The sequence below is a fragment of the Mya arenaria genome, chromosome 14 (assembly GCF_026914265.1).
Source record: "Mya arenaria isolate MELC-2E11 chromosome 14, ASM2691426v1".
In the NCBI taxonomy this organism is placed as follows: Eukaryota; Metazoa; Mollusca; class Bivalvia; order Myida; family Myidae; genus Mya; species Mya arenaria.
Window position 1 is genome coordinate 51230248 of NC_069135.1, and position 26433 is coordinate 51256680.

General features: G+C 34.8%; 2 protein-coding genes across 2 annotated transcripts; both read left to right on the forward strand.

Annotated features, from left to right (window-relative positions):
- Positions 1-12199: 12199 nt before the first annotated feature.
- LOC128218606 (uncharacterized) lies at positions 12200-13639 on the forward strand. Its single transcript, XM_052926316.1, has 3 exons — positions 12200-12328; positions 12484-12534; positions 12878-13639. Exons 2-3 carry the CDS (start codon positions 12493-12495, stop codon positions 13532-13534), a joined length of 699 nt encoding a protein of 232 aa, XP_052782276.1. The 5' UTR covers positions 12200-12328; positions 12484-12492; the 3' UTR covers positions 13535-13639.
- Positions 13640-18174: 4535 nt separating this feature from the next.
- LOC128217667 (uncharacterized) lies at positions 18175-26433 on the forward strand. The gene is made up of 3 exons (XM_052924969.1): positions 18175-18313; positions 23548-23594; positions 24707-26433. Exons 2-3 carry the CDS (start codon positions 23553-23555, stop codon positions 25361-25363), a joined length of 699 nt encoding a protein of 232 aa, XP_052780929.1. The 5' UTR covers positions 18175-18313; positions 23548-23552; the 3' UTR covers positions 25364-26433.

Here is a 26433-nt window from a genome sequence, read left to right on the forward strand (position 1 = left end):
TCCAAAAAGGACAGTTATCATCTTTTAAATATAATATTACATGGAATATTTTGAAAAAGTATATATAACATTATTCATTTCAATCTTATCAAACGCGTTGTGTTTTTTTTTTTACATGAAAGAGTTTTCTATGAAGTAATAGTTTAAAGCATCTGTTATAGAAATTACAACAAAAACGTTCAACTGAATATTTCGGTTCCATGCACTCAAAAGTAAATAACAAACAGTTTGTGTTCATACTTTGAATGTGTTTAGAACTCAAGAATAAATCTATGTAAAGGTAACAATCGTATCATCAATTTATATAATTATTGTGGATCAGGGAGAAAAAATATTAAATGACTATGTGTTAACGGGGAAGTTCTGCGAGTTCGTGATTTATAATATGCCTTTTAAATTTCCTTTTTCATATCCAACAATGAAAATACAACACGCCGAATTGAAAAACCAGTATCACGCTACTGGCGTTCACCATAGTAGCATGTGTACAGTGCTACCTTTTACGCACCGGCCCGAATTTCTCGAAACTTTTTAAGCTAAACACGCTTAAGAAGCTTATTTCAATTAGCCAAAATACATACTTAAATTCGAAATGGATTATTGTGATTATCATAAAGATACTTTCTATCTAAAGTATAAAAAATCTTATAGAAGTTAATATTACGAAATTTATTGAAAACCAAAAATACTGAGATTAGCTTAATCCTGTTATAAGGGACTTTACGGAAGGAAGGGAAGTTTCGATAAATTGGGGCCAGATGTTTATTCAAGTTTTTTACATTATAAACCTACGATCCAGAAGCATTTTTTTCAGGAAAGTACTTTATTTCCTAAAGAAAGTATTTCGAAAGAATTCAATTGCTGATGTGTGTTTAGATTCAAGAAAATGCACTAAATTATTAACGCGATTGACTAATTACGTATTTTCCGACATGGAAATTCAGAAAAATTTCGTGTAAAATCTAGGTGCAGTTTCTTAGGTTTTGATTAAAAGCGGTACGTTTAAACCCTGAAATGATCAAAGGAGTCGTATAAAAAAGGAATATCGCATTGGATGTTAGAGAGGGCGTAACAGGGGGAGAACCTCAACACATAACAGCTATCGATCAGTGGGGTCAAAGATTGGATGTAAGAGAGGACGAAACAGGTGGCGCAATTCAACACTTAACAACAATAGGTCAGTGGTGGGTCCAGAACTGTATGCTATAGAGGGTGATATAGAAGGCGCAACTCAACACCGATCAGTGGGGGTCCATGATTTGATGAAAGAGTTAGTGTGACAGGGAGCGCAGCTGAACACTTAACAGCTACGGATGGGTGGGTGGTCCAAGATTGGATGTTAGAGAGGGCGTAACACAGGGCGCAACTCACAATTAACATGTACTGTACAGTAAGACGCCTGAATGAACTAAATATATTTTGCATCATCACTTAATTGTCTATGAAGGTTTTTTTCTGCTTTTAAAGCTGAACTCTTACAAATTTTACAGTTTTGATCTTTTTCATTTTGTCTCAAAATCAGCTCATTTTGGCATCAGTGCCTTCAATTGTAATGAACTGTCGTTAGTAATTTATCCATAAGACATAAATTTTCAAACGTAAATGTAAAAACTTCGATCTACTTTTTGTCAGCATTATTATATCACTGGTTTCCTGAGATTTAGGCTAAAAATAGCTAATTCCAAAACAAAACAAAATGAAAAGACTGTCAAAACAACCAATATGCAGCTTTAAACATTTTATGACAGTTTATAATTTTACTACAAAGTTTGTTCACTATGATAAAAACATCTATTAAACAAGTAAGGCTGGCACTTTAAACCCTGAAGCGGATAACTTTGACTTTAGAACTGGTAAACATTTCACCTCAAAAGAGTTTGACCTGGATAGTGGATGTTCATTCAAACAATGTGTATGTTCTTCTCGGTTGACTGGCTGCATTTAAATAAAGCGCAGGTTAGCTACAGTAGGACATAAACATTGGGTTTAGAGTACCTCATTATAATACATGAGCTGGATACTTTTGTTGATCAATATGTTATGTAGTTAATTTTCAGTAATGTTTGTATGCAATGTGCAGATCAGACGTTCCATGAATACCATTCTATAACCTCCTATAGAAAACAACAAAATCAATACTTTTCAATGGTATTATTTTGGAAGTCACAGTGAGTGAAGCACTTGGGAAACCGATGAAGTTCAAAGAACGGGTATGAGGATATAAATAACCAAATATTCTTAATATCATGATCTTTTCCAAATATACTCATAATTGACATGGAAATTTAATCTTCCGTTTACAAACTAAATACCGATTTCAAACAATAAAGAAACCTTTACACGTGTCTTTGTTTAATAGATTCACTTAATTAACACCATGTTTTTGACATTCTGTCCTTAACTCAATTGTTGAACACACTTGTTTCTCCAGCAGGTCTTAATCAATGTTCACTGCTTTTAATATCGTCAATGTCAGGACGATATCATCCAAAAATTGCAATACTGCCTCTGCTTTGTTTGCATGACTGAATTATAAAAATACAGCGCCTTGCAATACTGCCTGCGCTCTTTAAATAGCTCAACTAGAAAAATTGCCGCCTTGCAATACTGCGCGCCCGCGCTCTGTGCATATTATGTTTATCTATCATGCATTTTTGTGCCTTGCAATACTGCCTGTGCACACTGTTTTCATATGTCTAAATGAATCAAATACAGCGCCTTGCAATACTGCCCGCGCTCTCTTTAAATATCAAATTGAATCAAAACCAGCGCCTTGCAATACTGCCCTGCCCGCGCTATGTACATGATTAAAATAAAGTGCTGCGCCTTGCAATACTGCCCGCGCTATTTACATGATTAAAATAGATTTCCGCGCCTTGCAATACTGCCCGCGGTCAAACAAGGACAATACTGTCATATTTCTTAGACCAAGCAACATTAGATCAAATCGTGCAATACTTGCTAATCTTCTCTGTATCGTTCCAATTTTAGTATATGTACTGTCTCATATATCCGTATAATATATCAATAAACAGCATATCATGTATAGTCAGTATACATTTCGGATAAAATCATCCTTCATTTCAAATCAATTGAATCCTTTTCCAACAGTTGAAATTGACACAAGCTGGAATGAGTTCTAGCTATGTTAATTATCGAACTGTCTCTTATGTGCTTACTATATAGATTTATACCAAATACATATCATTCATGAATACTGTACTTAAACCAATACAGTTGCAAGAGCGAAAGTCGCAAAACACTTGAGGCACTTCAACCTAATGAAAATGAATATATTGTAATAGTAAAAACTTTAGCAGGCAAAATATCCCTTCTCCCTAAACCGTAAATTGATTCCTACTTTTCCAACTGAATGAATAACTTTCGTTCGAGAATAATACTTTTTGCCATCCACTTCTTTAGCAGTTCCGGGAGAAGATCCACCTTGCCCGCCAAGCCTTCTGGTAAACCATTTGGTAAAATGCCATCCTTATGCATCTGCAAAAATAAACGTTTACACGAAAATGTTTCTGCAAAACCAACATTTATAACTTATTCACATAAATTAGTTCAGTTAACAATCATGGCTTATGACTGATGCTATAACAATATGTTTCAACATATAATAACTGTACTGGTGAAGCCAACGTGTACTACAATTCATTCATTTCTGGCGAAGCCGCCTATGAATGTCTCTCAAGGCAAAGCCGCCTTAGCTCAGCGAAGCCGCTTTTGTACATTTATGCAAAGGGAGGTTATAAAATCCATATTAGTTTTCATCTACAGAATATTCTCCCTTAAAATCAATCAACAATATTTGATATGAATATCCCATTTGGACACAATAATGGCCAAAACATAGCTGACTTCCAATAAAGAACTACCAAAACTCCCTTTACTCGATCATTTTTTTAGTTTGCGTATGACTCTAAAAAAGGCATCCGTCCCTGTTGAAGACGGATTCCAAGACCTAGAGAAAAATACTGTCAATTTAGCATTGTGTTCTGATGCAAACCAGTCTACATCTTATATGCCAAACCTCTGAATAACTATGTCCAAAATTTCAAACGAGATACCCAAATCATAATAATCACTATTCTAGATAAGAAGTCTGCCCTTTCATTTTGGGATCTCGGTATCCATTCTAACTCAAGCGAGATTGAATTTTTCATACAAACTTTGAAGATACTAATAGCTATATCCTGGAGAATTATTACATTCATATAAATCAACAAAACATCAATATTTACATATAAACTAGTACTGGTGAAACCACCGTGTACTATAATCATTCATTTCTGACGATCCCGCCATGAATCAGTGGATGCCGTTTTAAATAACTTCATAACAGTATCTATATATTAACTAGTACTGGTGATTCCACCGTGTAATAAAATGATTCATCTCTGGCGATTCCGCCATGAATCAGGGTTGCCGTTTTAAATAACTTCATAACAGTATCTTTATATTAACTAGTACTGGTGATTCCACCGTGTACTAAAATGATTCATCACTGGCGATTCCGCCATGAGTCAGGGTTGCCGTTTTAAATAACTTCATAACAGTATCTATATATTAACTAGTACTGGTGATTCCACCGTGTACTAAAATGATTCATCTCTGGCGATTCCGCCATGAATCAGGGTTGCCGTTTTAAATAACTTCATAACAGTATCTTTATATTAACTAGTACTGGTGATTCCACCGTGTACTAAAATGATTCATCACTGGCGATTCCGCCATGAATCAGCGATGCCGCTTATTATAACTTCATATATTTCACATCCGGCCATTCTGTCATTAAATCATCAATGTTGAATCATCAATGTTGCTTTTATAACTTTATTACAATATTTACATACAAACTATTACTGGTAAAACCACCGTGTACTATAACAATTAAGCTCTTTCGATTCCTCCATGAATCATAAGTGTTGATTTTACACATTTAAAACAATATTTACATTTATATACTATATCTGGTATTACCACCGTGTTCTAAAACGAATCAGCTTTTTGACGATTCCGTAATGACTCTTCAATATCGTTTATTAAAAACTTTATAGCAATAATTACATATAAACTATTACTGGTGATGCCACCGTGTACTATAACAAAACATCTCTGATGATGCTTCCGTGAATCAGCAATGCCGGTTTTTATAAGTTTATAACAATATTTGCATATTAACAAGTACCTGTATCATGATAATCAGCCACTCCAGACAAAGTACCCCATTCATCATACATGTGTTCTCCATACTATTAAATATCTTTCAAAACCAAAAACTCTTTTTGTAAACAATGTAATTGTTTTACGAAAAAATATCAAATCTGAACATACCAAATTAGCCCATGCAATCTTTCATGACATTTTGCGAGCAGTTTTATTTAAAAACTTACTACTTTTGATAATCCTTGCGTATAACATAGAAATGCCTTTCCTACCGAATTTGAAATTTTGTGAAAATTAATGTATATACACTTTTATATACAGTAAGTACTTGAATATGTCGGTAGTATCACACCATTTACAAACTGAATATTGAATAATAAGTATATGAATTCCTTTTATATCGAACACATTTTACTGACATACACACAGACAGACTCCATAACGCTCCATACGCCTCATCATTGAACTTAAAGCCAATGGCTCTGCCATAATTATTATAATTTGTAATGCTTTGCAGATTTAACAGCATTGCTTAAAATCTTTCTCTTTCAATTCAGAGCTGATTGAATTTTATTTATAATACTTATCTTTTATGTTGCCTGTATGGCCACAACTATGGGTGACGCTGTCTGGTGATATTATAACAGAAAACCCCAACAGTCGAGGGAAATACACCGGAAGCGTGGCACGTGAACAGGCGATGACATCAACCCAAAAAAGTTGTAACGAGATGACCAGCTTGACCAGCTCGTGCGTTCACACCCACGTGGTTGAACCGCGAAATCCTGTAGCCCCGACTTCTTTGTTTTGCATCTTTCTCCAACGTGTGGCTCGCAAAACAGAAATAAAATGTCACCTAAATATTCTTTAATAATATGTCAACGAAAAATACTCTTTATAAGTAAAACTCGAAGCACTAAATATGAAAATAGCGGAAATATTTTCTCTAGAACAAATTTATCGATGCTTTTAAAAACAAGGACATTTTCTCACTAGTAATACAGTACATATGAACTGAATAAACTCATCATTTCTGAATTTTTCACTTTTCTACTACGTATATTGAATAATTATGATCATACATGTAATTCGTAATATCATATAAATCCAACAAACATATTTTCAATACGACTTACCCTCTGCACGAGGATTTAAACCATGCTTTATACGGCCTATTCAGTAAACACGGACTGCTGCATACTGCCCGGTACGACCTCAAATTTAACAATCAATTGAATCGATGTGAACGGATCGGTTCCCCAAAACTGAATGCCTTTACATTCATATTCGCACGAATTCCTCGTGCTTATCAATCGCCACCTGGCGGTTATTACATTATAAACAAGGGAAATTGATTTCCTTCTAATTCGTTTTACTCAAACGTAGGAAATTATATTTACTTTAGAAATTCTAATAATCCCTGTGACGGATTGCGCTAGCAAAGTCATTAGTAATCGTTTCAACGTTTAAGGGTTTGGACGAATACACTTGATAGTAGAGAACACATGTGTTTTTCGCTAACACTTACGCATTGCCGTTCGGACACGTTACACACAACTTTCTTCATAATATTCCAAGTACACCACTGAAATATCAATTTATTAAGAATTAATAAAGTAGTTTTTTATTTCGTAAATTACTCCTTGTCAGATTCATTATGTTGAGTTAAAATAACTGTTAACATTTATTTAGGTGCATGATTTTTGAAAGAAATACCTGACTGTACAGAATTGGACTTTGTGAAAACATCACTTTAGAAATTGCTCAGCAGGTGAGTAAATCGTTTTTTAATTGGTGGATGCATGAACAGATTTTTATTGTGAGATACTACCAGAGTGGCGATCAAGTTTCTTCTCTGATTAATAATGTTCATCATATTAGCTCCCACATGTGTTCAATATATAGAACAGGATCAGGACCGGTGTTAATAAAGCATATAAAGTCACTTTTTAACGTCGGTTTCCTCAAATGTTTATATTCAAATTCAAACAGAAATGTTAAACGTTTTTAATACAAGTATGTATTTTAATAATGTCACTGAAACAATGTATTTAAGATAGATTCTATTAAGGTTAATACTTGTCGTTATAATATGCATGTCTGGTGCATCATAAGAATGGATGATGAGTGTTTGCATTGTGTGCCTAAATGTGTAATGTTGGTGATTTTTTTTATATAATTGATAAATTCTTGCATTTGAATGATCTTTATTCTGTCAAAGTTGACGAAAACATTGTTAAGAAGGTATTGTTGTGTCTGAATGTGTTATCTTTATAAAATAAAGTTTCATTTTATTATTATTATAAATATTATTTATTATTATTATTCTAATTATTATTCTAATTATTATATTATTATTATTATTATTATTATTATTATTATTATTATTATTATTATTATTATTATTATTATTATTGATAATAATATAAAGCACCAACCAATGTACAACATTTCTTCTTTTTGATAAATTAATTACTAAGAGAATAAAGATACTGAAGGCCAAAAATACTCATTTGTACAAATTTGAAAAAAGGGAATCGTAAAAGATAAGTTTATTCTCAAAATTGTCAAATGTTGAACGTAAATAGCCCTTAAAATGTTTGAAGTAAAGAGGTTCAAGACAATTGATTCTTGAATGACTGTAGACCATTTAGCAAGCATATAATACAAAGTTCCATTTCCCGCTAGAATATTATAGCTATCAGAGCCATTTTATCTCAAAACTATAATACATGTATGTTTATGGTCATTGCTTTTTTCAGACACTTAAAAAGATTCGTGATAAACTGGACACAGATGACTTCCGTTTTGAAGTCATTACACCTGACATGTATGAGGAAGTCTATGATATCATGGCCAATCATTTTGTCCCAGACGAACCGATAAGCAAATTCATTGGAACCGTCTTTGATGAAGACTTCAAAAAGCTCACACATATGAATCTCGTCGACAACGTCTCATTGGGTGTGTTTTCGAAGACAAACGGTGACCTGATGGGGTTTCGCCTATCAGGGTTCTGGAGAAAGTCCGACGGTCTTACAGACTTGTCCTGGTTGAAAGTTGGAGGCGGAACATGGAACCTGTGGACATTTGCCACTCACAAGGAGAAGGAGCTGGATTTTTTTCAACCGATACAACGTTGAGGAAGCCTTTCATTTCTATTGTCTGGGTGTCAGACGAGAGTACCGGAAACGCAACATTGGCGTTAGGCTTCTCTTCGGTGCAACCGAGTTTGCAAAAGCCCTGGGCTTTCTTATAGTTAAGGGAGAGGGCACTGGGCCATATTCGCAGCGAATCTACGAAAATAATGGCTTTCACAACCCTCTGTCATCGCCCTACGATGAGTACTTTATTAATGGACGAGCCATTAGCGAGGGATTGATGGGGATATACAACAACTCAATGTTTACGTAAAGAAATTTTAAGCAATCAACCCTAAAAACAATACTTAAAACATACAACTATACATAAACAATGCTTGGTGAATCGTTTGGAAAACTGATCTGTATTTCAGTTACACTAGTGACAGTCAAGAAATTCTCCTTATACTTAAATCATTTTTATTTTGACATGTAATGCAAACTTCGTGCTCAATCTCATGTCAACATGACTTAAAGGCTCTTCGCATTACTTATCACCTTGGTTGTTGTAAATAAAAGGGAGTTTGCAGCCATTTGTATGTATGTGCTGTATGTATGTGTTTTATATTTATCGTTGTTAAAGAATTGATCGCGTTTTTTCTTGCGTTTGTGCTGCATCAACGTTGAATGGCACGCAAGCGAATTCCATGAAGCGCGCTATCGTTTCTTAGCCATTTTCTCGCTTGCCCTACTGCATTCATACAGCATTAACACAGAAAGAATAAGTTTACATTTAAATAATATTTATTGCGACATAACATAAGCAGTATCTTCGGCAATTGAGTATTTGTTATTATGAAATGTAACTGACAACATATGTTTGAATCAAATAATAGCTGATTTATTTAACGGCATACTAGTAATTGTATGCTTAGTTAATTAAGGTAACGCTTATCCAATCGCAAATGTGTGCTGTTCGTCACGAGGGTAGTGGGTGAACTAACTCCCTATATTGTATATAGAAGGGAAACGTCAAAAATAACGCCCACATCAGTATAAAGAGTTGTCATATTTCTTTCTTTCGATAGTTTTTGCACGGTTAAGTTCCGCCTTCTTTTTACCGTTCATATATTGGAGTTCATGTATAGACGAACACATAACGGGAAAGTCAAGTACATACTTTAATATTTACTAAAATTATAATTTTAAAATAAATATGCTCAGCTGAAAACACTTAAAATTAACCAAACCACTACACTGACAAGTGCATAGAACTACGGGAGATAGCTCGTGCAAATCTGTTATTGTGAACAAATGCAAAATCGTACATATGTCAGTTTGAGCATTCAGATGTTTACACTCGAGTGAATTAACTTGCAAGAAACAGACTTTTATTTCAAACATGTTTAAGCAGACTCTCTCATGTTTAGGTAAAATGCACTTTTTGGTATGACAAATAAAGTGTGGCATTTCATAAGGAGTGTTAAAACTAAGATACTGACGGCTGGAACCCTTCAACAAAGATTGATACAATTATGCTCAAATATTATCTTTGAAGTTCACATTTTTGAATAGCGTTAGTAACGCAATTCAACAAAAAGGCTTCAAGGATAAGTTTTCCTTATGTTTGTGTCTGAGTCTTTGTGTACGTGAGCTTTGGTTGTCGGTTTTCAATTTTCTCCCTGACTGTACCAGCATGGGTTCGTTCCCCACTAAAACCAGAATGTTTAGGTATGCTTTAAGTGTATTTTCTCTGCAATATTGGTATCAAAGAGTTATAAAGTTATTATATAAGTGTTTTCAGATGGGGGAGGGATGTCCAAAACATGAGCGAGTCCCTTTAATGCTCTCCGATTGTTAATGACTTCGTAATAGTATTTATACCGGATCGCAAAAAGTGAAGGTATGTGCTACCCGTTAAAATATAACGTTAAATACTCATAGAGTCTGCTCCAATTTAAGACTAAAGACATGACTTAATTGTGAATGTTCCCAAGATTTTACATAAATATATGTCCTCGAGATATGTAAATGACCAATCGAAGCACCTCGGCCTTTTTCCTTCGAAAACAAACTCGTATGAATACGGACGGTTTACAATGTCAGAATCCTTTACATTTAGCTAAGCTGCAAGTAGACCGCGTAGGAATTTCAAATTAGCAGCTTAACCTAATGACTTTACTTCTAGCAACTTGTTTTCGCAAATATTACTCATATATACACATCAAAGGGAATACACTTAAACCTAGTATTACAAATCATAAGTTAAAACTTTACACATATTGTTATAGCATTGTTATTAACTTACGATCTACTTTAACTAATGCACCGGCAAAAAACCGAGGTTGTTTTCAATGGAAAAAGGCCGAGGTGTTAAGAATATGGCAAGACCAAAACCCAAAGCGGGAAAACATGTTATAAATTTGATCGGATTACTTATCAACATCAACAATAAATATTTTATAGTTGTATACATTTTTTATCTTTAAATAATTACTGTCTTGAAAGCAACGATAGTTTCAACGATAGTTTCCGATTCGTATTTTAAATTAAAGAATTATCATCTAATTGTAAAATGGGGACCATAAGCTGCCGAATCATGACGCTGAACATGAAGGTTTTAAGGAGCGTTATCGTGACGTAGAGAGATATACATAAAATGAATTACTGAAATCGGCAAGCATTCCAATCAATAGTGTTATCAATGCCGACAAAATGTCTCCCAGGAGGAGAAGCAGAAAAATCTGTGAAGGTAACAGAATACTAAATATATTTCCTATATATTCCATAGACATCTGACCAATTTGCAAGCGAAATAATCGTGCACATAATTTTATTATGTTATTTATGTGAGATAATCAAATGCAAATCGTACATGATTGTGTTCATCAAATGATTGAATATTATCTAAACTATACATGTGTCGGTTTCAAACGTCTTCAAAGTTAAGTTATCCTCATATTTGTGTATGAGTCCTTGTGAAGTGAGCATTTGTTGTCGGCTTCCTAATTTTTCCTTGACTGTACCGGCATGAGTTCGCACCCCACTCAAATCAGAATTTTTAGTATGCTTTATGTGTATTTTTTCTGCAATTCGGTTATCAAATAGTAAAATCGTTAAAACATAAGTGTTTTCAGATGGAAAACTGGGGGGGGGGGAAATTGAAAAAATTGTAAAATGGGGACCACAAGCTGCCAATTCATGACGCTGATTATTTTAAAGATTTAACGGCGGTGTTACCTTGACAGCGAGGGAGAGGCTTAAAATAAATTTAGCATAGCTTTATATTGATTAGCATCAAGTGTTCCGAACTGATATTTCTCTTTTATCGGCAATTTGAAGGTCGGTAGAAACTTGCTCTTTGTATTTGGGGATGGCCATTGAAATTTTTATATATTGATAACCCCTTCTCTTACAGTCGGTCATTAAAACGGATTGTATTCAGTAACGTTGTATCTTGAAATCATTTTCACTCTGAGCTCGGCGTCATTTGGTCTGACGCGTCTTTCATGTACTAAAAACTACCGAAAATTATTCATAAATGAGAAAACAATAACAGTCATAAAATATTTCCGAATAAAAAACGAAGGACTAGGGTATTCGGATAACTTTAAACAAACATATTTTTGCTCTTCCTAAGAGTTGTTTAATTAAAGTGATTTAAACAGAAGAGTATTTGATAGACCTTTATTTACTTAAAGAAGTACTTTATCGGAATTGATTTTTTTTCGTATATGTCATATTATTGGCATTTGTTTTCACAACGACACTCTAAATATTATCAGGTAAAATATTCGCTTAACGCTAAGGTACGATTATATTCAAGTAATACCACGGCCTACCCGCTATACCCGCATATATGGTCATGTTATATTTTACCCCAACAAACCTCAATTATTTAGCATGCCTTATTCGACTCGACATGGCAAGATAACAGACAGCTTTCGCTTTCCCCGCTCGATTTGTTTGACATGTGCGGTCGAGAGCAGATTATGAATACAATATCATCATTCTCTCAGCGTAGTTTGGATTGTGTGGAACGTGATAAAACCAAAAGGGATATAAATTGAGAGGTAGATTATACTTGTTACTTTTGAAGTACATGTGCATTAAATTTAGTTTCATGAATGTAAACATTTCACATATTAGATATTTTAAATTCATCCACTTAAAAAGGAATTTTTAAATGCTTTTTGTTAGAAATAATATCTTCAGAGTTTTTTTCCAGTAAATCAGCATGGGCATTTGTGAGAAAATTACCCTCGCGGTTGCTCAGAAGGTAATGTTTTAACTTGTATCGTTTGTTTTGTCTTTTACCTGTTCTGCACCTATTTAAATCATAGGTTTTAAAAAAACTGCATGGGCTTGCCCTTATAATCTCCTTATAATATCATAATAATATACAGTGCATAAGGTAAATTTCTCATTCCAATAAAAACAATAATATAACGCAACCCACAAACTCGGCTGCAACACTGTGTTGTAAATCGTGTGTTTTATATCACAATAAAAATTGCAACATCTCTCTTACCATTCATTATTAACAAGGTGAAACAGTGTCAAATACTTGTCATAAAAAACAACCTTTCTTATCAAAGCCAATGTAACATTTCTGTTTACAGGCTTTGGAAAAGATTAGGCCAAAGTTAGATACCGAGGAGTACTGGTTTGAAATCCTAACCCCGGATCAATATGTGGAAGCCTTTGACATCATGAGTAACCATTTCGTTCCCGATGAGCCGATTTGTCATGCTACTGACGTAACATGGGATAATGATTTCGAAAAAATGACGCTGGACAACCTCAAGGACAATGTCTCACTTGCAATGTTTTCTAAGAAAACTGGGGACATGATGGGCTTAAGAATATCGGGCTTTTTGCGACGCTCTGATCCCCCGGAGGATTTCAGCCGGATGGAGTCTAAACATGTAAAAGATCTCTTCGTGTTTGTCACACACCGAGATAAAGAGATCGATATATTTAACAGATACGGCGTCGATGAAATATTCCATTTCTTTTGCCTCGGTGTCCGAAAGGAATACAGACATCATGGATTAGGAGATCACCTTCTTACAGCGGCTCTCGAAATGGCCAAAGAACTAGGCTTTACTGTGGTTAAAGGGGAGGGTACCGGGAATTTCTCACAGCATATATACGAGAAACATGGCTTTGAAACTATCCTGAATGTAACGTATAACTCGTACTTCATTGATGGAAAACCTATTGGTGAGAAAACGGGTGAGCACAAGTCATTTAAGATTTACGGGATACGATTGTGAAGTTGCTACTTAATGGCATGGTCATGTATTTCTGTGACTTTATCAAAAGTTTAAATGTTATTCCATATAATGTTGTATATGTTAAATTTGCTATTTAATAAAACATGAGGCATTTTCATCTTTGCAATGTTGTCAATACCAATCTAAAAGCGAATTAAGTAACTTGAAATAATGTATTGTGTCAATAAATTCTACAGCAGTTTTATATCGATTGCTTTAGTTAAACAGTGGTATTTGCACACATAAAAATGCATTTTTGCTTTGTGCGAGCAATCTGGATGCTTATCAAACTAGTTTGAGATATAATGCCAATAAAATATACGACCAAGTATGATTTAGAATGAGAATAAAATTGTTCTTTAAGAGAGCAGACAAAACAGCTTCAATTCAAGGAATATAACTCTAGATGAAATTGTTGACAATGCATTTTACTGGTAAATTATTTCGCCTGATTATAGTAAGACCATCTTTTTAATGATTGGTCAATATTTATAAATAATTATTTTTAACCAGTCATTTTTTTTAAATGTGCCTAAAGATAACATATGGACATTCTTTAAGTTCAATGAAATTGGTAAGCATTCCAATTATTAGTGTTATCAATGTAGACAAATGTATTATGGAAGGCAAAGCAGATAATTATGTGATATTCACATACTTTGTATATAATTCCTATGTATTCAAAAGACAATTGTTTCGAGTGTGTTACGACCCCAAGGCAAATTCAAAAGTTATTGTACAGAAGAGCTACGGCACCTACACAAACACAATAGCATACATATATCAAACAATCATGATAGATAGTGCCAAAGACATGTTAAGATACCAAACTCAAAGGTTCATTGAATATTTTCTTTTTTAAAAGCATAATATATATATACTGCTACATTACGTATGCTCAACGCATTTATACTAGCCATTAAAGCATAAAATTGATCAAAAGTAGGGTTTTTTCGATAGTATTTTGCAATATAAAATTCCTTAAAACATTATATAAAGGACATATCAACAAAAATAGAATCCATCTTTAACAATCGTAGTATTGGCAAGTGCCCAACACAATATATGAGGAAAAGGTCCATATGTGTACTAAATATTAAGCAAAGTAGAGAAAGGTGTTTCGTATACGAATAATAATTTGGTTCGACCTAACGACTGTGTTTTCGGAATATTGCCAAAAACCGGTATAGGACTACAATCAATACGGTGGGAAAATAAACAAGAAATAGTAGATCGAGAAGATCCAGCATGATTGGCCTGTTTTTGAAATCACAAATCAGCTTAAAAAGTAGCCAATGGTTAGGGGTGGTACCTCGCTTTGCTTCACGGTCATGTTTCAATAAAAATAAGGGATGAAACAATGCGTAGGCACTTCCGAATTGGTGTAATTTCCTTAAAAAGAAGTATATATTTCAAAAAAATGGTGCGATGGTTATTGACCTTCTCTGAGCAATTTCGCACATTAATGTTGTTACCAAGTTTTGTCCTTATAATATAGAAGTAGCTCTAGTTAAAGAGTTGATAACAGAATGGTGCAATCATTACCGAAATTATCTGGGCAATATCGCACGTCAATGATGTTACCAAGTGTGGTCCTCATAAAATAAAGATTGCTTTTGTTAGATAAAGTCGATACGATAAAAGTAAACCATTTATCATCACTTATTGCTCTTAAATCATCTGGATATCATCTGTGTTAACAATGTCAACTAGATAAAACTTTTAAGTCTGCAGACATTTTGGCTGCCGCCTGAACGCTGGCCCGCGCAGGAACCTGACAAAAGACCGTATTTCAATCGCCAATCGTGACAAACTACGCAATTAATGCAGTTATTTAAGACAGCGAATACCACGACACTTTTGCTTAAATTGTCATTTGAATAATAAAAAAATACTGCCAGTATAGATTGATAAACATATCCTGCGCATTCTTTGACGTTTTAAGTCGTATGTAATCATAAGGTAAACAAGGAATTCATTCCTGTCTGATACACATTTAACTTCAAAATGAAAACAATGCACTTTATAGGCATATCGATATACAAGCAATCGTCGAAATTAACAGACTTATTGTTACAAAATTGACAAGGGACCATTGCATATGATCTGAAATTCACTGGTAGAAACTGGCTCACTTGTCAGCAAATGTTGTATTATAAAACAAGGTTATTGTCAAAGTCGAATACATAAACGCGCAAGAAAATAATAGCATAATTTATGTTATGTTATGTTAAAGCTAAATATCGCGCCGATAAGAGTCTTCTTTAAATTACGTTATTTCATTATTTGAGTTATTTTCGACCTAATACCGGAAATTGTTATTTCGTAAATGACTTCTCCGGATTCATTCCATCAACGTTTCTTTTAACTTAGCTGATGAAATAGGTATCAATTATGTGATATTTTATACCATAAATATAAGTAGGGGAAATATAAGCTCATGAAATATTATATTATTTGTATTCGGCCAGGATTCAATTTCTCGATCAATCTTTAATACCTTATAACAGGATCAGTTTTTCACATAAGTATTGAGAACACAAAAACTGGTGCAGCCTCGATTTAACTCTTGTTTTCACAGACCATTCCTGGAAAGTAACCCTAGCATTTGTGAATTCGAAATTCAATGTTTATGTCATAATTGTATGTTGTCGTGTGCCGTGTATTGACAATCGTTATATGTCTGGTGGTTGTGTCTGATAGTTTTGTCTTTCAACAAATCAACATTTACCATATGTTTCGTGGGGTTGTCCTTGTCTATCAAGGGCATTTTTGTAGCTACCAAACTAGTTTCAGTTTTGGTTACATTGGTTTTGGAAGTTTGTGAACCTGTTTAGAAACTTATTCTTGAAGTTACATGTGCATGTTTTGTGTACAGTTTTAATAACATAGTGGAGCTTCTGAATGTAGCCATAATTTCTCGATTTCTTTAAAAATGATACCGCTGATGGGTGTTTGCTTATTTTAAATAAATGGTGTTTCAACAACATGGTGGAGCTTCTTCTGCATGTAGCCATCAGGGGTGTAGTTTCCTATAGGCCTTGTAGGCCGCGGCCTACACATTTTTCAGAAAAAAACGAAAAAGTAAAAATGCCAAATCTGCAATAAAAACTGAAGGCAAAGGGGGTTGGAAGGGAGAAGGGTCTAAAATATGAAATTCCGACAAATGCGCATTAATATATCGGAAACCGGGTATTTCAAATATTCAAATATATCGTTTTCCTTTGCTCTAAAATTCATTTTCACGCGACATTAATGTTTCGTATATTATTTATCGAAAGTTGCATATGGTCAGTACTCTAAAAAGTGGCCTACACATACATTTTCGTTAAGCTACGCCCCTGGCCATTACTTTGGAATTTCTTCAAAACAATGATAACGCAGATAGTCGTTTGCTTCTTTTAACTAAATGGTGTTTCAACACATGTGTTGGATTATTGTCCGCCATGTTGTTGTTTTTAAACTAGTTTTCGAACCTTCGAAACTGTCTCCGGAGAGGGTTACGATAGTATCAAAAACGTTGTCGGTTCTCGTAAAACAAACTTTTTTTTTTCATTTTTCTTGAAATTGTTGCAACAACTACATAGTTCGTCAAACCGATGTTAAACCAAAATTAGTGTATTATCAAACAAAAAAGACCCAAGCTAAACGATTTAAAAAAAAATAATCGTGGATTTTAGTTAGAGAAAAGATCGTTACTGATATCCACCGTATTAAGAAATAACAAAATCACATATTGTTAGTTAAGGACACTGAGGATGAATTGAACCCGAAGTCAGGTTATCAATAAATGGGGTGGCAGGTGATAATAAAAGTCAATTGTCGATAACAAAACAATTGGTATTTTAACCACACCTTATTCTTATTACTTAATGTTATGTTTCAATTATAAAATATCGATATATTCAATGCGAATATTTACAAGTTGTTGTTTTTTCCCGTTGAAATTCATATTTTCAGAATTGTGTTTCCTTTTGTACTCTTTCATAGAGGGATGGAGTTTAAAACGCTGTTGTGTTATACTTTTGCACTAATATGCCGCATGCCGAAATAGTTCTGACTGTTTTCCAACGCAATCGGAACACATCGGCCATTTTCCATTCAAAACATCCTCAGATGTACTCTGGTAAATCAATATTTTTTTATTTAATTGTGATGTTTTACGTGTATTTTGTATTACTCAGCTCAAATTGACAGTGATGTATTTTTGCACAAATATTTGAGATTCTCACAAAGTTATACATAGCGTATGTTTTAAATGTCACATGATATCCGGAAAAAATAATGACTTGATTTATTTGCTAAATTGAAATTACTACGCGTTCATCTTGCAGCGTAGTTGAATGTGAATATTATGCTAGGGCAATTTTGAACACACACTTTAAGCACCTCACAGCAGTTCCCTTCGACGTTTATCGAATCTCATTCTCATAATAGACTACAAAAACACGCTCAAGATCTCTCGAAGAAATAAAGGAAGGCACTGCAAAACGTGAGCAAAAACTATCGAAGGGTTGAAAGCGATAACGTCATATATGCTTCTGTACTTACTGTCACTTAGAACCTGTTCGCTTTAACCTTGGCAATAGCTCTGCAGAGCAATAATCGATCGATTGCAGCGAGTCGCTGATGATGCCTGTCTTTATCATATAGCGTAAAACGAGGGTGATAGCCCTTCGAGTAATGTACATCTCTTATCTGGTTAGGATATGAAGTATGTGGATATCGGATTGCTTTTGTTCATACATTTGTGAGGAGGTAAAATCTAAACTTTAGAAGGTAACGTGGGAATGCTTTCTATTATTTCAATAGGGTTTGTAGTGTTGTTTTCAGTGGGTTATCATATGTAGAGCAACGTGAATTGTATGCAGCATTTAAACATGTATATGGCGTGAGGGCATTATTCAGCACTGTATTAACATTTCATAAAGTAAATTCACTGTACGTCCTTGTCAATGTCAATTGAGAAGAAAACGATATGGGAATACGATTCCTGATACCAAATTTTGCTGAATCATAATTGTACTTTTGATAACATCATGATTTGGAAGATTACGATCATATGAGAAAATAACATGTGTATTGGTTTAGTTCTTAAATGGGGCATCATGTTTATCCATACATACTGAAGCATCGAGTGAAATAAAACCTATGTAAATTTCAGTATGAATAACTACAATGTGGAACTATACTGTATTATATCAAGATTTGTGTCCCTTAGTTACATTTTGATAAAGTATGCTACAGAGGCTACGCTGGCGGATCCAGAGGACGCCACCCTTCCCCTAACATTGTCGTTATCAGGGGCGGTTTAAGGAGTCGACGTTTAACTGGGTGTAAGTTAGGTGCGCAACCTTTTGACATGTGCCCCTCCCTCGCAATATGGTTTATTTTTCTGGGCAGGGGTATTTGTGGGTACTCCTAGTCCTAATTGATTTTAACAATTCAAGTCTGAAATCATTGATGCATTTTGAGATAATTTTATCACTTTTTTCTCCAATAGTGACATAAGTAACTTGGATGGTTTCAGGGGGAATCCGCTGTTGGTTATAGTAGACAGGTCATACATGAATAACACCAATATGCACCATTTACACTTAAATTAGCCAAGTTTGTCTTGAACACCACAAAACCTAACGTGCCATATACACCCCAAAAGCCCACTTGTCATGATCAACAACCCCAATACCCCACTTGCTATGTATACCACAAAACCCCTCCTGCCATGTACACCCTTAAACCATGATTGTAATGTACACCCCAAAACGCCACTTGCCATGTACACCCTTCAACCATGCTTGCAATGTACACCCCAATACCCCAGTTGTCATGTACACCCTTAAACCATGCTTGTAATGTACACCCAATACCCCAGTTGTCATGTACACCCCAAAACGCCACTTGCCATGGACACCCAAATTCCCACTTGCCATGTACACCCTTAAACCATGCTTGTAATGTACACCCCAAAACGCCACTTGCCATGAACACCCATATTCCCACTTGTCATGTACACCCTTAAACCATGCTTGCAATGTACATTCCAATATCCCACTTGCCATGTACACCCTTAAACCATGCTTGCAATGTACGTCCCAATATCCCACTTGCCATGTACACCCTTCAACCATGCTTGCAATGTACGTCCCAATATCCCACTTGCCATGTACACCCTTAAACCATGCTTGCAATGTACGTCCCAATATCCCACTTGTCATGTATACCCTTAAACCATGCTTGCAATGTACATCCCAATATCCCACTTGCCATGTATACCCTTAAACCATGCTTGCAATGTACATCCCAATATCCCACTTGCCATGTACACCCTTAAACCATGCTTGCAATGTACACCCCAAATTCCTACTTAACACGAACACACCAATATCACAATTGCCATGTACACCACAAAACCTCCCTTGCAATGTCAACCCACAATCACCCGCCCCTGATATTAAATAGGCATATGCAAGAATTTCTATGTGTACAATTTAATATTTAGTGAAACTGTTGCATACATGCACTTAATCCAAATTTAACTAAGGGACAAAAATCTTTAAAAAAAACTCAGTAGCAGTATATGTCCATATTGTAGCTATTCACACTGAATTATATGTTTTACATATAATTATGTCTGTAGTATTGTATTTTATTTGATGATTGGGAATGACTGAATAAACATGTAACTCCATTTTTAGATCTTATTTAATCGAACCCATTCCGCGTGATATTGAAATAAACCAACAACGTAACAAGAGGTACATTTACTCATAAAGGCTTTCTACGTGTAAAACCATGTATAGTTGGCATATTCATTTTGAACAAAACGCAACTTATTATTTAACACAGGCATCTGAATCATTGTTTGTCACTTAAATGTTGTTTAAAACCATTTTGGGTACATACAATGAGATAAACAACACATCTGAAGATATTTAGTGTCTGTGATATACAAAAAAAGAAACAAGGTATGTAACTAAAACTTACCCGATTTCACGATAGAGTCCAGTTTTATGCAAATTTCTCAACCAACAAATAAACAATCCATTTTTAAATAAGTGACATGGAAAGAAGAGTCAATTACCTTTAAAATGGTGTGCGATATGTTGGTATAACTATATTGTCTTTAGCCAAACAAGCATAATTCAATGTCCAATTCTCGTGTTTTTCTTTAGTCGGAAAGAGTACAGCAAATTCAAATCTTCAATTTTCCCCGTGTAAACAGTACTAATCACAGACCTATTGAAGTTATTTTATGTTTCAATGTACAGATAAATTAATTCCATTCCTTAATATCACAATAAGACTAACACCACAGTTCAAGAAACAACCGTATCAGTCTTCAAATTAAATCCACTTTAAAATTTTGTTTGAGACGGACATTTTCCTGACAGCGCTCAGATGTTTCTGATCAACCTCCAAAGAAGAGTATTTGACCCATCCAAGCTTGGGTGGCTCACATTCAAGCCGGTACAAAGATGTTTAATGTACATGTCAATGACATCCACTGGGCGCTTGTCGGTAAAATGGCTTGGTGCCTACGAAATTAAAAGAGGATTTAGTTTAAAGACTGATACAGTTGTTTCTAACATTGTGATGTTAGTCTTTTCGTGATATTATGAGTATCATCACAAATTACTATATCCCCTGCTTGTGCTAGCATTAGAACAAGTTAATTAAAACCATACTGTTTAACCCGATCATGTATAAGTAAATTGAATTGATTAATCGTAAAAACTAAAGTACAGTTAGAAATCTAAGTAAATTTCTATTTTACGCATCATTTGAATTAATAAATCATATAAAATAGTCAATAGAAAAAAATCTCAATCATAGCCTCCCGAAGTGTACATACCTCTTTTTATCAAATCTGTTTTATGGTACCAGTAATTTTACATTGTTTAGTTTGTTTGTTGTTCTTTTAGTGTGTTTTTTTCTTCTTATTTAACTATTTTCCATGTATCATTGTGACCATATTAATTGATTGTTTCATCTCTCTCTGTATATTTAACTTTAGACCTTGTCAAGACACTGTTTAAGTATACGACATAACCACTTCTGTCTGTCTGTCTCCTGTCCACTTGAAAATTATTTCCTTCTCTTTCAAGTAAAACAACGGTGTCAATGCCCTTTATTTGTGAGTTTGATTGCGGTCATTATGGTGAAAGCTAAGGCCATGATAAAGTGTTGTGAATTTACATTTTCTTGACTTTCTCGTATTTAAAACATTGGCAGACAGCTGGGAAATTTCACACTTACAGTTAGCCAAGCTTTTTACTGATTAATAACTATAAATAAAATGTTCTGAAAGAAGAATTATGATATCTTTAACTGCTCTACATTTGGATGAAGGTTTCTCAATACACGCTGTTAATAAGTGCATAAAAAGAAGGTACTACTATGGCCATTTTGCTTGAATTTGAGGATATTGAAGATCAGTGATTCATTATCTATTTGACTATTATCGCTGGATTATTTAGTGATTATTTTCAAACGTTTATCAATGTATCCTCTTGAGAACTGTGCCCTTGTGCTATAAACTAAATTTTGGTAAGATATCATACGTGTTTGTTTTTGTTTATGTAGCATAAAATATTTCTCTGTAAACGGAATTCACTGACAGCATTGGTAGTATCCAAGGGCGGGGATTTGATGTATTAGTGGTGCGCTCATCGTGTGATAACCCCGGGGGAGGAGCAAGCGTCCAAAATAGGCTGTAAACATGAGAAGGGGGGCTGGGTTCCTTGGATCTTTCTTTTTGTAGAATTGGGTTTAAACAAATGTTCAGGCTTAACACAATAATATAATTGAACGCGTTTCAAGTTATTCGAGGAATTAATCTCGAAACCAACTATTACTTGACTAAAACTCTCAGAAAGATACTAATGATATAGAGTAAGAGGTAATTGGTTTTAGTGGGTGTTTTTCTATTTGGTGACCTTTGGAACTGTAGGGTCAACAGTCTGCAGTACCAATTAAAATTAGTTGTTTTACTTTGAAAGCGACCAGATCACGAAACCACAATTCATAATACAATCTTGATAACACTATACCAATCTCCTTCTCAATATCGAATTACGCCTATTTAATGACCCTTAGAACTACAGGGTCAACCACATACAGTACAAAAGAAAATATGAATTGTTTAAGTTTAACGGCTCGCAGACCACAAATCACCAATAAAAAAGAACATTAAAAGAACGAAATAGGAAGATGAAACAATTCACAGTCTCTCTAAAATACCAACCTCTTAATTAAAACATCAAATAAACTATCGAATATACAAGAATGCATGTACAATGAGTGATGTTTTAAAAGGGACATAACAAGGGCAGACAATACGTATTGAAGATGTCCTTAAAGTAAATGAAAGGGAATTCTAAATAGCAGGCTTATTCACTATTTCAGGCATGGCATTTATAGGGACTAAGAAATTAATGTACAAACGTTTGATACAACAGCATATAAATGAACAACAAAATTCCAGCCAGCTGTCAAAAACACAATCATTCCACCTCTCAAAGAGGTCATTAACATAGGACATTTCTTACTAACGAATCACACATACATGAACAGAACTGAATTCCACTCGGTCGTCTATAAACGCAATCATGCACAATAGGGCAAAGCCCGCTATCCCATTCAGCCGTCAAAACACGACCATGCATATGACAAGATTTCTGAACTTTTTTCCGCCTGGCTATTTTGCCTCTCGGGATTTCTTGTGTATGTCTCGGTTATTTAATGAATAATTCACCATGTTGGAACTGGTTTCAGACCAGATTTCCTAGTTATTTTCCGTCTAACTCAAACAGTCCTGCGACGGTCACGTGCCTTGATGAAATCCGATTTAATTCCTCGACCAAAACAAACAATGCTTCTCTCTGATTGATCAGAATCATTTGAGGATAATATAAGAGCCAAGTATCTATAAAGAACGGAAACACAAAATATAGAATTTGAGATTTTTGTGGAATATAACAATAAAATATACCAAATGGTTTTTATTTTAGGAACAATGAGCGTCATAACGGAGCATACGTTGGAAAAGGCACAGGCGGTGAGTTGTTTATGTGTTTGAAATGCTCATTGATTTTTACTTTTAAATATTTTTATCTATTAACTATAGTTTTCTTTTTCAATTGGATAGAGTTTGCAATTTTTAAGTTGTGAATTTTTTTAACTATTAAAAAAAATGGGTATACAGCCTTTCCTTTAAATGTAATGAGTATGTATATCATGTATTTATATGTTCGTATGATTATAAAATGCCAGGATGATTTATTTTTAACAACTGCACTTTGTAGCCTTTTCACTTTTACTGTTTGCGTTTTTTTGGCAATCGCTTCAGATAATAAATGTTCTCTATGATTGATGAAATTAATATTCAGATAGAAATGCCAGCTAATTTGATGCACTTTTTTATTATACGTACACAAGTATTCTTTTCGTTTTAAATATCCACCATTTTCGCTCATCTGTTTTTCGATAAAAATGGTCGAGGTAGTGTGAACGCTTAGGTGTTGTGATTATCGACTTACCAAAAACTCTAGCCAGTACTAAAACACCAGTTCAAGATATCCTTTAAAACGTAGGAGTCATATTATCGACAAGAATACGCACATGTATAGCAAGACCTATATATAGCTCTTGGACGTATTCAATATCTAACTTGGAGCTTTCTTAAGTTTAAGAGTAGAATCTGATTGTTTTGATTGTCCTGTTTAACTCGCCAATAGACTGAATGGAATCACTAAAACCCTGTTTGACTGGCCAATAGACTGAATGGAATCACTAAAACCCTGTTTGACTGGCCAATAGACTGAATGGAATCACTAAACCCCTGTTTGACTGGCCAGTAGACTGAATGGAATCACTAAAACCCTGTTTGACTGGACAATAGACTGAATGGAATCACTAAAACCCTGTTTGACTGGCCAATAGACTGAATGGAATCACTAAAACCCTGTTTGACTGGCCAATAGACTGAATGGAATCACTGAAACGCGTCTAAGGACAAGGATGAAAATGATACTAAATATGACCCTGGCTTGAGTAATTGTTGAGTTGTGGCCCTTTTTGACGGAATAACTGACAAACGCTCCCATTCGCTTAAGGTACACCTCTGTTTACTTTTTGCATTCTATTTTTAACTATACTGATATTTTGCAGGCCTTAAACCGCATCAAGGCCCCTTATGAATCGGAAAAGGGGAGACTGGAAATCGTTACTCCAGACCGCTACGACGAAGTCTACGAAATTCTTGGCAACCACTTCACGCCTGATGAACCGCTGTGTCGATCATACGGCGTTGTCTGGCACCCTGAGTTTGAAAAGATTACTTATGAAAATCTGAAGGATAACTGCTCGGTTTGCATGATTTCAAAGGAAACCGACCAGATGATGGGTGTGAGATTAATCGGCTTCACTCGACGAAGTGACCCACCGGCGGACTTCAGCAAGATGGACTATGAGCCCTTACGAGAGCTTTTTACGTTTCTACACAGTAAGAATAAGGAGGTGGATTTCTTTAATCGGTACGATGTAGATGAGGCTTTACATTTTTACACCCTTGGGGTCCATAAGAATTACCGCCGAATGGGACTGGGGTCTAAACTTTTAGGCGCTGCCGTGGAACTTGGTCGAGAGATTGGTTTCAAGGCCATCAAAGGAGAAGGGACCTCGAATTTCTCGCAGCGAATTTATGAGAAGGAGAAGTTTGATTTAATTCTGACCATGCCATACGACGAGTACACGTACAAGGGGAGGAAAATCATTGACGGCACTGGGGAGCATACGATGACAAAAGTGTATGGGAAGACACTTTGAACATAAAATAAGGGTGTAACCCCCTCCCCTTCGTGAACCTTATACAAATCCCAGGGTAGTTTAACCTCTTTTTGCCGCTGCTGATACCCTTCTGCTTCCTCAAAAGCCAGACCTTGCTTTTTTTTTTTTTTGGGGGGGGGGGGGGGGGTATTTGTTTTTTAAAAAGTCTCTGAAATTCCCCATTTTCAAAAAAAGAATATTAAATAAAAACATATGTAACGAGAACTGTTTAATGATGTGAGTGATATAATTACTTCTTTATTGATATTCCACTCCATGTATTCAAAAATGTTTGAAAAAGTACTCTGAAAGTTTCCCTCCAAACTGAAAAAAACGTGTTTCCCCACAAAGAGGGTACGGATGTTTTCCCCATAACTGATAAAAAAATAGCCCCTGCCTTCAATTTTTATTTGAATATTGCGTAGCAAATACAGATATTTTACTGTTTGAGAGTCTGCGAATCAAGTACAGTAATACATTGACCGATACGCATTGCTCCAGTTTCCAACTGTTTCAGTAATCGCAGTCTTACTGCAATGTTAAAAAATACCGCGTACCAACCTTTTGAGTTCCGATCACTCCGTAAACTGAGCCCCTCAGTACCGAGTTTCAGACGGGAGATGGGGGTTACACCTTCCCTAACATGGGAGTATACAATCAAAAACTGTGTATGATGTTGGACTGAATTTTGTATATTTCTTGTGCGATACAGTTTATGATATACGGAATTATGATACAAAAACAATCTATCATCACACTGTATTCAATAAATACTCCTTTAAAATACGTGTTTGATAATTGCCAGTTCTGAAAACCATCAATATATTTCATATAGACAAAATTGATTTATGATTGAAAACTGTTGATATTTACGTGGACTTGAAACTGAACTGACAAACAGTACAATTAAAGTTGTTTTACAAATATGGCGATTGTTTAATTTAGTTATTTTGAACACATATTTTTGTGTCACGTGGTCGTTGTCAAGACGTTGTAAAAATACTTTTTTTCTCATTTTTTTCACATGTTAAGTATTTTTGTACCGTTAAAATATATTCAATATTCAGAAA